This window comes from Opisthocomus hoazin, chromosome 1 (assembly GCF_030867145.1).
Source record: "Opisthocomus hoazin isolate bOpiHoa1 chromosome 1, bOpiHoa1.hap1, whole genome shotgun sequence".
In the NCBI taxonomy this organism is placed as follows: Eukaryota; Metazoa; Chordata; class Aves; order Opisthocomiformes; family Opisthocomidae; genus Opisthocomus; species Opisthocomus hoazin.
Window position 1 is genome coordinate 24,927,648 of NC_134414.1, and position 13,607 is coordinate 24,941,254.

The 13,607-nt window shown below is 37.4% G+C and overlaps 1 protein-coding gene across 1 annotated transcript in view; it reads right to left on the bottom strand.

Annotated features, from left to right (window-relative positions):
• Positions 1-13,607, bottom strand: part of MIPEP (mitochondrial intermediate peptidase) — an 82,206-nt gene that overhangs the window by 1,002 nt on the left and 67,597 nt on the right. Inside the window, exons 17-18 of the mRNA XM_075419367.1 lie at positions 7,887-8,008; positions 7,018-7,091 (exon numbers count right to left, since the gene is read on the bottom strand). Of these exons, the coding sequence (XP_075275482.1) occupies positions 7,018-7,091; positions 7,887-8,008 (196 nt within the window). The remainder of the gene's footprint in view (positions 1-7,017; positions 7,092-7,886; positions 8,009-13,607) is intronic.

Genomic DNA, 13,607 nt, shown 5'->3' on the forward strand with positions numbered 1-13,607 from the left:
CCTGTAAATTATTTTCAGATGTTTCTTTGTACTTAACATTACATTAATGTTGGTCTTTTCACTGTTATTAACATTTTCAAGATTATATATGGAAATTTACAGCATTACTTGTACCAGAAAAGCAGCTGCCAAATAATGTAAAATTTAATCTTCATACTTTTTTGAAGTGATCTGTTCTTTATGACAACTGCCAGTGTAAATATAACCTTGTTCTACCCTTTCTGATCGGTGTACCTACTGAACATAATTTTATATTCTTTCACATCCTCAACAATATTTGCTTTCAGTAGAAATTATAATTGCATGCTGCCAAAAGACCGGAATCTTTTACTGTAACACAATGATTCAAAACCCACCAGGAAACAGACCAGCTCTAGGTAATTTTGTGTAAGCAACCAAAACGAATTTTCTTGCTAAGACCTCACAGAATCCCATTTCAATCTGATTTAAACACATGTTGCAAATGTCAACACAAACTGCCATGACCCAGTAGATTAATACTGAAGACTAAAAGGAAAACAAATCTCTTATTATATATAGGTTGACTGAAATGCCGTTAAATGAAGTTTGCATCAAGCTATTTTCAAAATGAAAGGGAACAGAAATAGTACTTCCAAATACTTGGTAAACTTGTCATCTATTCTAACGTTAGTAAAATTGCTGTGGAATTACTTCACAGTGAAAAATGGCTTTCTATATGCTGGGCTGAGAAACAGATGTGTCCAGATACCAGCTACTAATTTAACCTCCCCAGAGAGCCCCAGACCCTTGCAGACTCCCTCCCTCAGGTTGTCGAGTGGGCTGGCTGGGGGACATGCATATTTGCTCCCTAGCAGCCTTGGAAAAATTCCATTTTAAACTCGTATTATTTTCCTGCAGTTTTCTCAGAAGTGGAGAGAATGCCTTAAGAAGGTGACATGGATGGCAGCCCACTGGAACATGTACTGTCATGCACGACCACTGGAACTTCATCTTAAACTCCACTGGACCAGTCCAATCCGAACAGTCAATCTGTTTTGCCTGTTTTTGGCCTCATTTTGCCTCAGACACTTACATCTGAACTAACTGGCTCTATTTCTAGAGACTGAACAGTAGGAAGATCTTCCTGGCTCCACTCATCTGACCTTTTTCAGAGGTCTACTTTATGATGAGATGAGTTGTGCCTACGAAGAACTTACTTCTCCCTGTATCCCAGAAAGGAAACCTGGATCACTAGCTCAGGTATAAAAATCTCAAGCTGCTGAAATTATTCCTTCCTTCCAATTTTTAAGAAGTGGCTCTATAAAAGAACTATTTTTCCACAGTGAATGTGCCCTTTTCTATCAGATATCAGTATGGAGGGATGACTGTAATGCTGCACAGACCGTATATAAAAATGGCCATTACAGATATAACCACCAGTCCCCAAGCCCCAAAATAACAAAAAACCCTTCGAATACTGACTTTACAAAACCAGCCAGCCCGGATGGTGTTTAGCCAATTCTTTTGATGCACTTAAATTTATTCTGCTGTGAAAAATTCTTAAAACTATGATTATCAATATGTTGCAAAAGAAGAAAAGCTAACAGTGTAAGGATTAGGGGCAAGAGAAGAGACTGATGCTGGGATTATCTTCAAGTAGATTTAATTTCCCTCTTACATAAAAATGGCAAATCAGAACAAAAACATTCAAACCCCAGATATTACAAAATGAATAAAAGAAACATAATTAACTGCAGTACACTTGGATGTTTTTTACTGTAGCTGAATACAGTCTTACCAAATCTCACTCAAAACTTGTTACAAATTGCATTCATTTAGACTCCACATGATTTTAAATACGTAGGAGAATTTAAAATTGTTCTGGCAATAGTGATGTCAAATGACCTCCTACCCAGCAGTTCTAACTTTTGATAGGACAAATAGATTTCAGATTTCTTGCATTAGTGGTCTACTGCATTGTTCTTTTCCCATCACTGACATCAAAAACAGACACTAGTAGAATTTGCTTTTGCAAGGAAAGGATGGAGAGTAAATGAGGTCATTGCTGAAGAATTCCTAATGGAGTAAAATGATCATGCCCTTACAAAATAAATAACTACAGATTTTAGAGCAGACAACTCCAAAAGAAGCAGACACTGATGGTATTTCTGTGTTTTAACCTCTTACTCTACACAGATGCATTAAGAATGGTCGTGTCTCCCTTTAAACTCCATCAAAATATATCAAAGCAAGATCAGCTTTGACATATTGTAAGTACTCAGCACTTCAGTCTAAATGATTTAGTAAGATGTCCACAAGGTCTGATGGTTGCAGTTTTAAAATCTAGGAGTGTATTTTATACGTTCAGCCCAACTCCTATTTCAGCTCAGTCTCTCCCAAGCCTAAGGCAACTGCACAGCTTATCTTCCCTGCTTTGAAGTTTTCTTTCACATTACAGCACTGTGGTTAACCACACCCTTTTGAGAGATGGTTAGCTATAACCTACAATCACAGAAAATTAGGAGAAGAATAAAGCCTGTGGCAAAATTTGGCCTCTGCCCCTTTGGAACACCAATTATTTTGGGTCCGTGTAGTTTGAGTTGCCATATGTTGCCATGCACACCACTTCTTAGGATTTATGCATATTTCTTATACTTTTAAAGAGGCATACAATCATTATCATTTTTACAGCCTCTTCAAATCACAATTATTCCACAAAGTTCAATTTGAGGCATGGAAAAACAAATTTTCAAACTGCACTGGAGCAAATGTGTGCTTATTTAGACATCCAGTTGGTCTGACTACCATGCACGCACACAGCTGAGTATTTCTGTCCACAGTATAACACAGCACCAACGAATCAAGAACACAACTTCACGTGTGTTTCACATGAGGACACCTTCAGAGACCCAAAGCGCAACGTGACTGCATCAAAACGGCAGGGGAAGCACTCTCCAGGCTATGTTCCATGCTCTCCATTCCCATATCACCCAACCCAGTACTTTTCACACCGCAATTCACTCTCTGCCTATGCACCTGGGTTTCTTTCCAGTCAGGGAGTGCCAAGGGAGAGAGGGAGGGATGGTGCACACCTGAATCCTGTTCAGACCTGCAACCAGCACACAACTGGACCTGGAAGGGACACCTGGGTTACACATCTTCAAAGGAATTTCCAATCCCTAATGCCATGTAGCCCTGGGAAGGAGAGCGTCTGCAAGAGCCATGTGGCCAATCCACAGTGACAGAGGAATCAAGTTCTTCTCAAAATGTATTTCCCTCCTCTCTAAGGAAAAAAAGAAGCAAGCCTCTTGGACAAAGCATTGTTCACTCACTTTTTTAATTGCCCCTGCTATCCATATTTGTGACTATTTCTGTATTTTTTAGATTATCAAAGGGGTAAGATAAAAGTGGTCACTTCAGAAAATGTTAAAAAAGGTTTCATAAAGCCTTTGTGTGGATTTTTTTTTTAAATGGAAACAAATGCCAAGACAATCAAATCCAAACAAAAGAAAACCCCACTATATTGTATTTTCTAATCAAAGACAAGTCCAAACAGAAATCTTGTCAGTAACTCCACCGGATGGCAGGTCAGATCCTTTATCTTCCCTAATCAGTCCATCTATGGAATTGTGTGGGAGAAAGATGAAAAGCTAAGGTCATATCCAAACACAAAAGAACGACAATAGATAGCTTCTGAGAAGAAAATTGTAACAAAGAAACCGTGTAAGTGAAATGCGCTTGTGAAGTTCTCTGTTATCAAACAGTCAATGAATACGGCTAACTTCACAATGAGATACGGAAGCATTTCAAGGTGAGGCTGCATACCTCCATCCAGAAATCAGACTTGTACAAGCTCATTTCTTTATATATATAAAAAAAAACCCTGAAATAACAGCCTATGGAACTTAAGGTTTCTGAAGTTTCTGAAGTATGGCACTAGTGAGCACAGAAACTGGACTCTTTCCCTGCAGAAGAGTAAAATCAACAAGCTTTTAAATTTGGTGGAATCTGTCTTTAATCAGGGATCTGTTTGGTCATCTGCTATGGGAGCACAGTTTTGCAACTGATGAAAACGAACAAAAGATGGGAATCAAGTATTCTGGAACATCCATAATGAAAAGGAAAAAATGCATCAAAAGGAGTCAGAACCTGATTGAACCTAAACAAATTAAAGAACAAGTTACTGTTCTTACTTTTCTCCTTAAGTTCCCAACTTTTGTAATAAATACAGAACAATTAAGTGTAAACTTATAATAAGCTTTTCCACCACGTGTGTTCTGTGATTTAACCTAAAATAATCCCAAACAAGCCATCAAACTATTAACTTGTCAAAAGAGCTGAGTCACTTCAATTTCATTTTTCATGAGTCATTCAAGCATGCTTGTTTACATTTTGCACTGTCTACAGATGAACATCTCAATATGCACAGGCAAGGAATCTGCTGATGAATTCTGGTTACTTTTATGATCTTGAATATATTTTAAAATTTCTGTTTAAAGAAATACTAAAGAACTACAGAGTGTAAAAGTGAAATTCAGAATACAAAAGTGGCCAGGGAGTTTATCTGAAGCAAGGAAGATGCCCCCTTGATGAAAGAGGATCAGATCAGGGAATACTTAAGCAAAGTGGACATACAGAAGTCCACGGGGCCTGACGGGACATATCCATGAGTGGTGAGGGAGCTGGCAGATGGCATTGCAAGGCGACTCTCAGTAATCTCTGATCAATCATGGCCACTGGGAGAAGTGCCAAAAGACTGGAAAAAAGCAAATATCACTCCTATCTTCATGGACATGGTCCTGGACACCCAGCCCTAGGTGGTCCTGCTTGAGCAGGGGGGTTGGACTAGATGACCTTCAGTGATCACTTCCAACCTCGACTATTCTATGATACTGTAATTCTGTGAAAATACATTGAAAACTTGTGCCACTTTTTGTAAATCATAGTCTGTGCTCTTATCACCAGTATCACTCATGCTAATGCTGACAGAGAGGAGTTACTGCTGTCTGGTTCTCCCATTACACGTGGACAAACACACCGGCAGGTGCACTACAGTTACTGACCTTAAAGTGACACACAGCTCTGCTTAGTGGTTTATTGATTTGCTGACTTAAAAAAATTAAAAATCAAACTGCACATCATAGATTTTTTGGTCACATCATAGAAGATCCCATTATTCTACTATTAATGTCAAGTTCACTGCCCTGCAGTACGCACAACTGTTCCTTAAACATAGCTCGCTCTCTGCTTCAAATCCCAAACTCCACAGCTATCACCTTTTCATCATTCACTATTGGTCCTGCTGACTTAACAATGACCTATCTACACTAAATGAATTGAGGATTATAAGTATGAGGACTATGCATACTGAAATGCCTAAAACATCTAATTAAAAGAGTTAAACTTGTTTGTATGCTTTCACTATACTTTGCCAGACTTCATCACATTTGGATTTTGTTTAAAATTCTAATAAACTTCGAATTTGCTGGACGATGATGCCACCTTTTCAGATTAATTTCAGTAGCAAGTTTTATCCAAAGTAACTGACGCATACTCTCAACCCCAAACTGATTGTACCATGTTGCACTGTGTTCTCTCACATGCAAACAGCAAAGCCAGTTGTACTCCCATAGACTTTTATAAGCCCATCCACAGATTAATTTTGCAGATTTCAGATAATATTTTATTCAAGGGAGCTGCCAGCAACTTCAACATAGCCTCTAGGACATTCCAGGAAGATTCCATGCTCATTAAAATTAAAAATGCATCCCAGAAATAGAAGAGATGGTAAGCATAACTGGTGTTTAAAAACACTCTTTCTTTCTCTACTATAACTTACAATATAGTAATTGGATTTGCTTGTAACAATGTACGTTCTTGTCCTGCAGCTACTTAAACCACAATTTTGGGATACAGTTTTTTGAGGTTACAAACAGACTCTTCAAGAACAGTAAAGAACGGCAAGTTTACAAAGTCATGCTGAATGAAAAGTAACCCTATAGAGCAGAAATATAAATAGACTAATCTAGAGAATATATAGTTGCTTAATATGTGATGAGCCTAAGGAGAGCAGAGGTTATGGCCTCAAATATAAACAGATGGGTCAAAAGATGTGAAATGTTCTAAACTGTGCCAATCTCATGATGAAATACAGACACATTACCACTGTCTTCCTTACCTGCAGAAAAAAACCCACAACTTCAGTCTACCAAACTGGAGTGAACAGAGGCCAATGAACTAATGAATATTCACCCTTAATACTGTCAGAGTGAATCGAAAGATGCCCCATTAGATGAAGTACTTACCAAGTGCTCATATCAGGAACAGCAACAATAACAGAAAAATGTTTGTTTTGAATACTGCAACATTACAGAGGCAACGCTTTATCCTCATCTCATTCACAGAGTTGAGAAAAAAGTCAGCAATTTCTCAAACTTGTTTCATTCTCCGGACATTATTTTTTCAATATATTAAGTACAGTATTTTTGCTTTCACTACGAATGATTTTTAAAAGTTGTTTTCCAGATTCAAAAAGCAAACAGGATATTGAGAGGAATTATGAACGATGTTTATTTATTACAGTCTTCAGACTTCCATTTCATGAGAATGCATACTCAAAGTACTAATACAACCAAAGCTATTTTGATGATGCTATAATGCTGTGGCTGAAACAAGTTCAAATTCTTGTATACAAAATAACCAAATCTGTTATGAATTCCATGTATGTAAAAGTTACTCATTTTTTGTATCCAAAAATGGTGTCATCTATCTTCCTTCAAGTGTGTGATACTCTTATTATGAATTCTTTAGACAGCCTTGTAATATAACCCCTTCCAACATCTCACTCCAACTATCTGTGTGGTTTTTATTCTGTGTATCACAAGTTCTGCTGACCTTGACACAAAGTTGACGACCAGTCCACTTAACTAAACAAATGAATAAGTTATCTTTCATAAATTCAATGAAAATCATGAATTAAAAAGACCAACTTGGGAAATGCAGTCAAATTATTTCTTCCTTGAGCAAGGGAATAAAACAATTCCAATTTTTTTCTACCTTGAACCATAAGTATGGGCTCTTTTCCACCGCCGTGTGCCAGCATCTCTCTGCGATAACGCTCACCCATTGCCCTAGAGAAACACAGATGTTACAGCCATCTGCAAACACAACCTGTTCAGCTTTCAGTCAGATTCGCTTCTAGGATCTCTACAGAACTCAGAGACAGAGATCAAATGAAATCTTCCACCCTGAAACGACGACTGCCTTGATTCCATGTTCATTCCTCCAATTCAAATTACATTTAAAATTATACTATAAGTAACTGAACTAGACACATTTTATACATATGAATATGTGTTGGTGTTTATAGAGTATTAATTTGCAATGTTAATTTGTGAACAACATTTCAGCCTTCATTGCTCCAAGGGGAAAAGTTGCTCTGTTACAATGCTCTGAACATTCACCTAAGGTACAAGAACACTTCAAATTTGTGATCTCACAATTTACTTTTTAATTTCACAAAGCAAAATGAGTAGGATAGCTATACGTAGCTTTGAAGTTGGTGACATGAAGCTTGTTTAATACCCACAGTTGTTTTGATTTCAATAGAAAATTACAAGTAATTAGGCATCCATGAAAATCAAGCTCTCTAATTACGTCTAAATACGGATTTCAGTACCTCCCAGCTGGCACACCTGTATTTTAAAACATCAACACGATTTTTTTTGCATCAATGAACATGTCCCAAAGTACATTTTATACCCGTGGTTATTTCCTGTTTTGTAATCCTCTTAAAATCCAGAAAAGGCCTAAAAACTAATTGTCATTAAAAAAGCCCGTCAACCTATGTGGCCCCATTTGTTTCATTTTTTCCAGAAGCAAGTAGCATGACACTTCATTCTACTTCCTATTTTCTCTGTTTTTACCTATCAAATGGGTCCTGAGCAAAACACTGTTTCCACACCATGGAGGCAACAGCCCTAGACATGAGGTAGGAGTAATATTTGGCACCATAGCCCACAAGATGACTGAATCTCAGCTGCCAGGCCTGTAAGGAGAAAGCAAACAAAAAACAGAACAGAAGTCATCTTTTAACTCCATTAAATTGTTTGGCATTTTCTGAAGTATGATGGAAGAAATTTATACTATTAATGACTATTAACTTTTAAAAAAAAAAGGAAAAAAGAGAAAAAACAATCACCACAAGAAATCCCAAAATGAACATATCCTTTATGATACAAAGTACTTTTCAACCTAAATACTGTATATCCAATATACTGATCATCACAACTGAAATTATACATAAATAGGGACAGAAGGGAGAAAATAAAGCAGAAAAAAATATATTCGTATTTGATAATAGCTGTGATGTTCTACTGTCCTGAAAGAAAACCACAATTACCTTCTTATAAGTAACACACATTTTATCATTTTCCATATGGATAAGAGCAGTGGCACACTTGGAGAAGTCCAATCTGTAAACTTTTTTCACAAACAAAATGATAACAGGAACTTGAATTTAATACTATAAAAAGTACAGCTTCCCACAAGCAAAAAACCTCAGAGGCAGACAAATTACATCCACATGCAATGTCATTGTTCATAGTTTTGTTTGCACATTTTTAAATGCATATATATAGCAGATTATCATCCCAAATTATAGTGTTATTCATTTATGTATTGTTACTTGGCTTTATGATTCACTCCAGGGATGGTGGACTCCTTTTTTAATGCTGTTCAGTGTTGAATGTTTACTTCTATTTTCTCAGCAGAGAAAATCAGAAGTCTCAGCCTTACTTACAGAAATAAAATACTTTTTTTTGTTTTAGCTTCCCTTACTAGAACAGTAATTTGAATTGGCAGAGACCTCTGAAGATCATCTGATCCAACCCCCTGACGTTGCTCAGGACTCTGTCTAAAGTCTCAGTGTCTCCAAGGATGAAGATTTCATCACCTCCTTGGTGCAATGTGGAAAGGCAAGCTGGTCCAAGCTGAAAAGACATTGCTTCCCAACAGATTTGGGCATACTTTTTGAACTGAAGATGGATGAATGTATCGATGAAAGAGTGAGAAACTTACTCCGCCCTTTCGGCTCTCTGAGGAAATCGAAGAGGAGACAAGTGCAATATGTTATTTGTCTTTCTGTCCAAAGTCAAAGCTCTTAACATTTTTGTGATATGACTGTTGTCAAGATTTTTCTACATACTTTAGAAAGTGGTTTTAAAGAGGAACTAGAAGATAACAATAAAGCAGTCTAACAGATGTTTCAACTGTAAATCCATGGGCTGCCAGATGTTTGTTCTTATCCTAGGGTCAATGGCTGAAATTCTGAGGCAGCCAAAGAGAAAAGTGAAGGGGCATTAGCAATATTCCAAAACTATTTATCTTCAACCTTGATTCTTTATCACACTGTAAGTAACAATCTCCTGATTTTTGACAGCTGAAATAAACTATGTTTCTTTATTCAAGAAAGTGCTGATCATCACCTTATTCTCCATTAGCCAAGTCAAAGATATATGCGTATGTCAAAAAAAAAAGTACCAACTAAGAAGGTGGACAAAGAAAGTATTTGCTTTTAATTAGTCTTTTTCCTTTAAAAAAGGTAGCAAACAGTGGCCTATAATCTAGACCACTGTGAACAGTTGATGAGAAGCAAAGTTGTTAGCTCCCTTTTCTGAGCAACACCTACAAGTAGGGTCCTCAAAACTAGCTGTAATTCAGCTACTCAAAAGCTCCTTTTAACAAGATGGTTATCTCCACCTTAAGACAGGAGTCCAAAACAGATGGAATTTGCCATGGATGAGCAATCTAGCCTCTACCAGTAGCCTACACAACTAACTAGGAGCAGCAAAGTTAGAGAAAATTAAGAAATGCCTCCAGTCTTCAATTCTCCTGTGGGTCTTGATGCATGATGGAAATTCTTAATGATTAACTTCTTTTTTTTTCTATTCTTTAAAGTAAACACCAACTGTATCGCATTGTAATGCAAGTATGTAAAAACATTCAGCTTGGTTACAGATTCTCCAGTTTGCTCTGAAAAGTATTGTGGTTGCTGTGTTTATACTTCATAGCTACAGTTTTTCTAACTAGTCCCTTAATTATAACCATAATCACTAAACTAAAAGCACATTTTGAAACAGATCAGAGAGCCCACATTTTTAGAAGACTGAGCAGGAAAACATCTCAGGTTTTGTTTTATTTTACCGTATAGTAGGTTTTTAAAGTTAGGATTAAAAGATTCAGCTTGAAAGTACAGCTTTCTCAGGAATGTGGAAAACTTTGCTGTTGAGTTAGTTTCACATACTCAGAAATTTAAATAATTTCCAAATAGATCATTTTAGTGAAAAATCCCAACAGCTCAGATGACACTGTTCATGTCAAATGTTCTTGCATTTAACGGTCTGCACCTAAGACAGCTCGTCTGCACTTTCAAGATGTTCAACTATTCCGTTCATCAGGTTTGTTGAAACTCTCTGTCACAAGTAAGCAAGGAGAAAAGAACATCTTCTCCACAACCTATCTAAGACCAAAAGCTTGTTTCAGAGTCTGCACCTAAAACAGGCCTCAGTACCCTCTGTTCACAGAATCACAGAATCAGAGAATTACCATTGGTGTTGGAAGGGACCTCTGTGGGTCATCTAGTCCAACCCTCCTGCCGAAGCAGGGTCACCTACAGCAGGCTGCACAGGACCTTGTCCAGGCGGGTCTTGAATATCTCCAGAGAAGGAGACTCCACAACCTCCCTGGGCAGCCTGTTCCAGGTGTAGGTGATTCTCCCTTCACTAGAATACATAAGGAACCTACTTTTATATAGCTCAAGTTATACAAGATGACCACCATCCTGAAAGGCATACTGCAACTAAGATTGTTTTCCTATTGCAAACAGCAGTCAAGGAAATCTGATTACAAACACTGCCATTCCCTAGTGAAGTCTGAAGCCTATATTCGATTTTAAAATGTTTGGTTTTTTTTCAACCAGTACAGATTTTCCCCACTCTAGAGTATGAATAAGTCTAGCTCATTACCATTCCCTGTCACTTTTTTCTCAATCCTCACACAAAGTTTCTGATCAGGAACTCCCAATCTTCAGTGTCTCACCATTACCCAGTACCTAATTACATTACTCAAATACATTTTCCGATTCTATGCTGTTCTAGCAATTAACTTTCCAAAACTGTACTTTGCTAGCTGTAAACAAATATTTAAAGATTAAGACACATCCTCTACCATCATTCACAAGGAGCTACATGCCTGCATTAAAAAACCCTTCCTATTTTATATAGATGAGATTATGATCTAGGCAATAAAACGTTCAAAAAGCCCAAGAATATATAAGCTAATACTCCTTTTAAAAGTCCGATGATCAATAAAAAATAAACACATTACTGTAAATGTTTTAAAACTAAATGGTTAACATTTTAGCATAAAACTCCATTTTAATAAAATCAGCTATAGATGAAAAATTACTTGTTTTCTTGGGTTACGCTGAATAATTTCTCCATATTTTAAAAAAGAGAAAGACATATTAATTTCCCTTTTCGAAAGGGTAAAGGTTAGACACGTAGAACTAGGGCACTCTCCTTATTAAATGCTGTATTTTTGGTAAGCAGCTAGAAAGTTAATGAAGACTCTGAGTAATCACCTGCTTCAAGAAGCTCCATGAACCCATTCCAGGAGTTTATAAAACAGTGCATTTTATAGCATAGCCCATGGGTTATGGTAATATGCCATCCACAGGTCATGTTCATGCCTGCTTTTTATGCAGCACAACAGACTGAAATAAGGGTGTGCGACTGATCCACTGCAGCTATTAAAGGGGACTTTTTTCCACCAACATTCAATCTTCTCTTATAACCATGCCTGAAATATTTCCAAAATTCCACGTGTAATGGCTTTCCATCCCATCAGGTAACAAACAAAAATACCTCACTGATACTTTTGTATTCTTATACCTTATCAGGAATTTTTTAAGAAGTCCTTGTAGGATACATTCTTAGAATAAGATGCAGTTCATTTTACTTTAGCTACCTTAAATTAGGTGTCTTGCCCAAACTAGTCACATAAGCTTCCTTTGTAGGTGGAGGACAGATGTATTTATCCTGTTATCTTTGCAGAGGATAGGACTACTGCTCTAGGAGAAATCTGAATTATTTACTACAACTTCTACCTTCTATTTAAAAGTTAAGCCACTTCATTCATTTTAACAATATGGAAGGATCAGTTAAACTAAACTCTTTTCAAGACTACATAACCTAATTCAGGATTCAAATAACTGAATCCTAAATTTAGAACTGCTAAGATTATCACAAAAATAATCTGATCTAAAAATTTAGATGCAATTCTAAAAAGACAAAACCAGAAGAAAAAAAACACAGCTAGCTTAATATATACTACCCTAACTTTTGTTTGAGTGGGGGTAATCTTTGTTCCATGGAGCTCCATTAATTACACAGAATCAGTGCTAGAAAATCCTACTACATCTTTTGGAAAGAAAAAAAAAAACAACCTACAGAAATTCTTGCCTAGTGCTTGCACTTTTCAAAACGTTCTTCCAACAGTTTCTGCTGTGACTTCACCTACTTCAAAATGTATTTCTGTCCATTTTGTTTTGCATCTTAAGACAAAGAACACAAGTGAGAACCTGAAAAGACCCAACACTAAATAAAGAGAAGTATTTTCGTCATTTAAGTCTTCTAATTACAAAATGTGTGCTACAGTAATTACATCAACGAGCAAGTTGTTGAATAGTTTCCACGAGGAACAATACTTGATGGAGATGATACTTGGTGCCCTCCCCCTCCCCCTTCTTAATTAAATTCTTATTCTGGCAGGAAACCCAATAAAGGAGCAGCCAACCTATCTCCTTCAGGGGCTACTGGGTGGAGAACCCCTGGGTCTGGCACTAACTTGATATCATGGCTCCTAATGCCCTTGTATTTAGCTATCAGCATGGGTGGAAAACTCCTCAGAGTCAGGAAGAAGCTCTAGGCTCTGGTAACTTGGGAGCCTGAAGAGAACAGCAATTAGCATAGAAATCAGTACAGGCTAATTCCCTCTGCTGAGACCAAAGTTTATCAGGGCTAGCGGAACTCCAGGACAACAGTGCTCTGGCATGCAACCAAGCACACTGGAAGTCAGCACAGGCAATGTTTTCTTGGCACTGTTTCAGCCACTCATACAGCAGGAGCTGGAGGAGGGACGTAAAGAGCTGCAAGTCATAGGTCAAGAACCATGAGGCCACTTTTCAGCAGAGAAAAATGGTAAATTTATTGTGGGATGCAGATTGGAGGGATGCTTCACACTTAGCTTAGCAAGGTTCCCTTTCTGATGTAGTAGACACACAGGCATCATTTTAAAATACCAGAAGCAAAAAGTGCTTTTAGCAAAAGAAAAATTTGTATTACATGACAACCAGGAGATCTGGTCTCACTTCCTTCCTCTGACTGCACTTCGCATTTTCATCTTCTTCACAGCCATATTCTGTCCCAGATGGAAATTCAAAATTACTTTTCTCAAAATTCAAGGAAGATGCTCACGAGATTTCACAGCACAGAACTGCAACAACATCCAGTCATCACGTGCAGAGAATTTCAGTCTCATTCACTCATTACAGCGACTCCCAGAGTCAGTGTGCTAATCTACTTGAA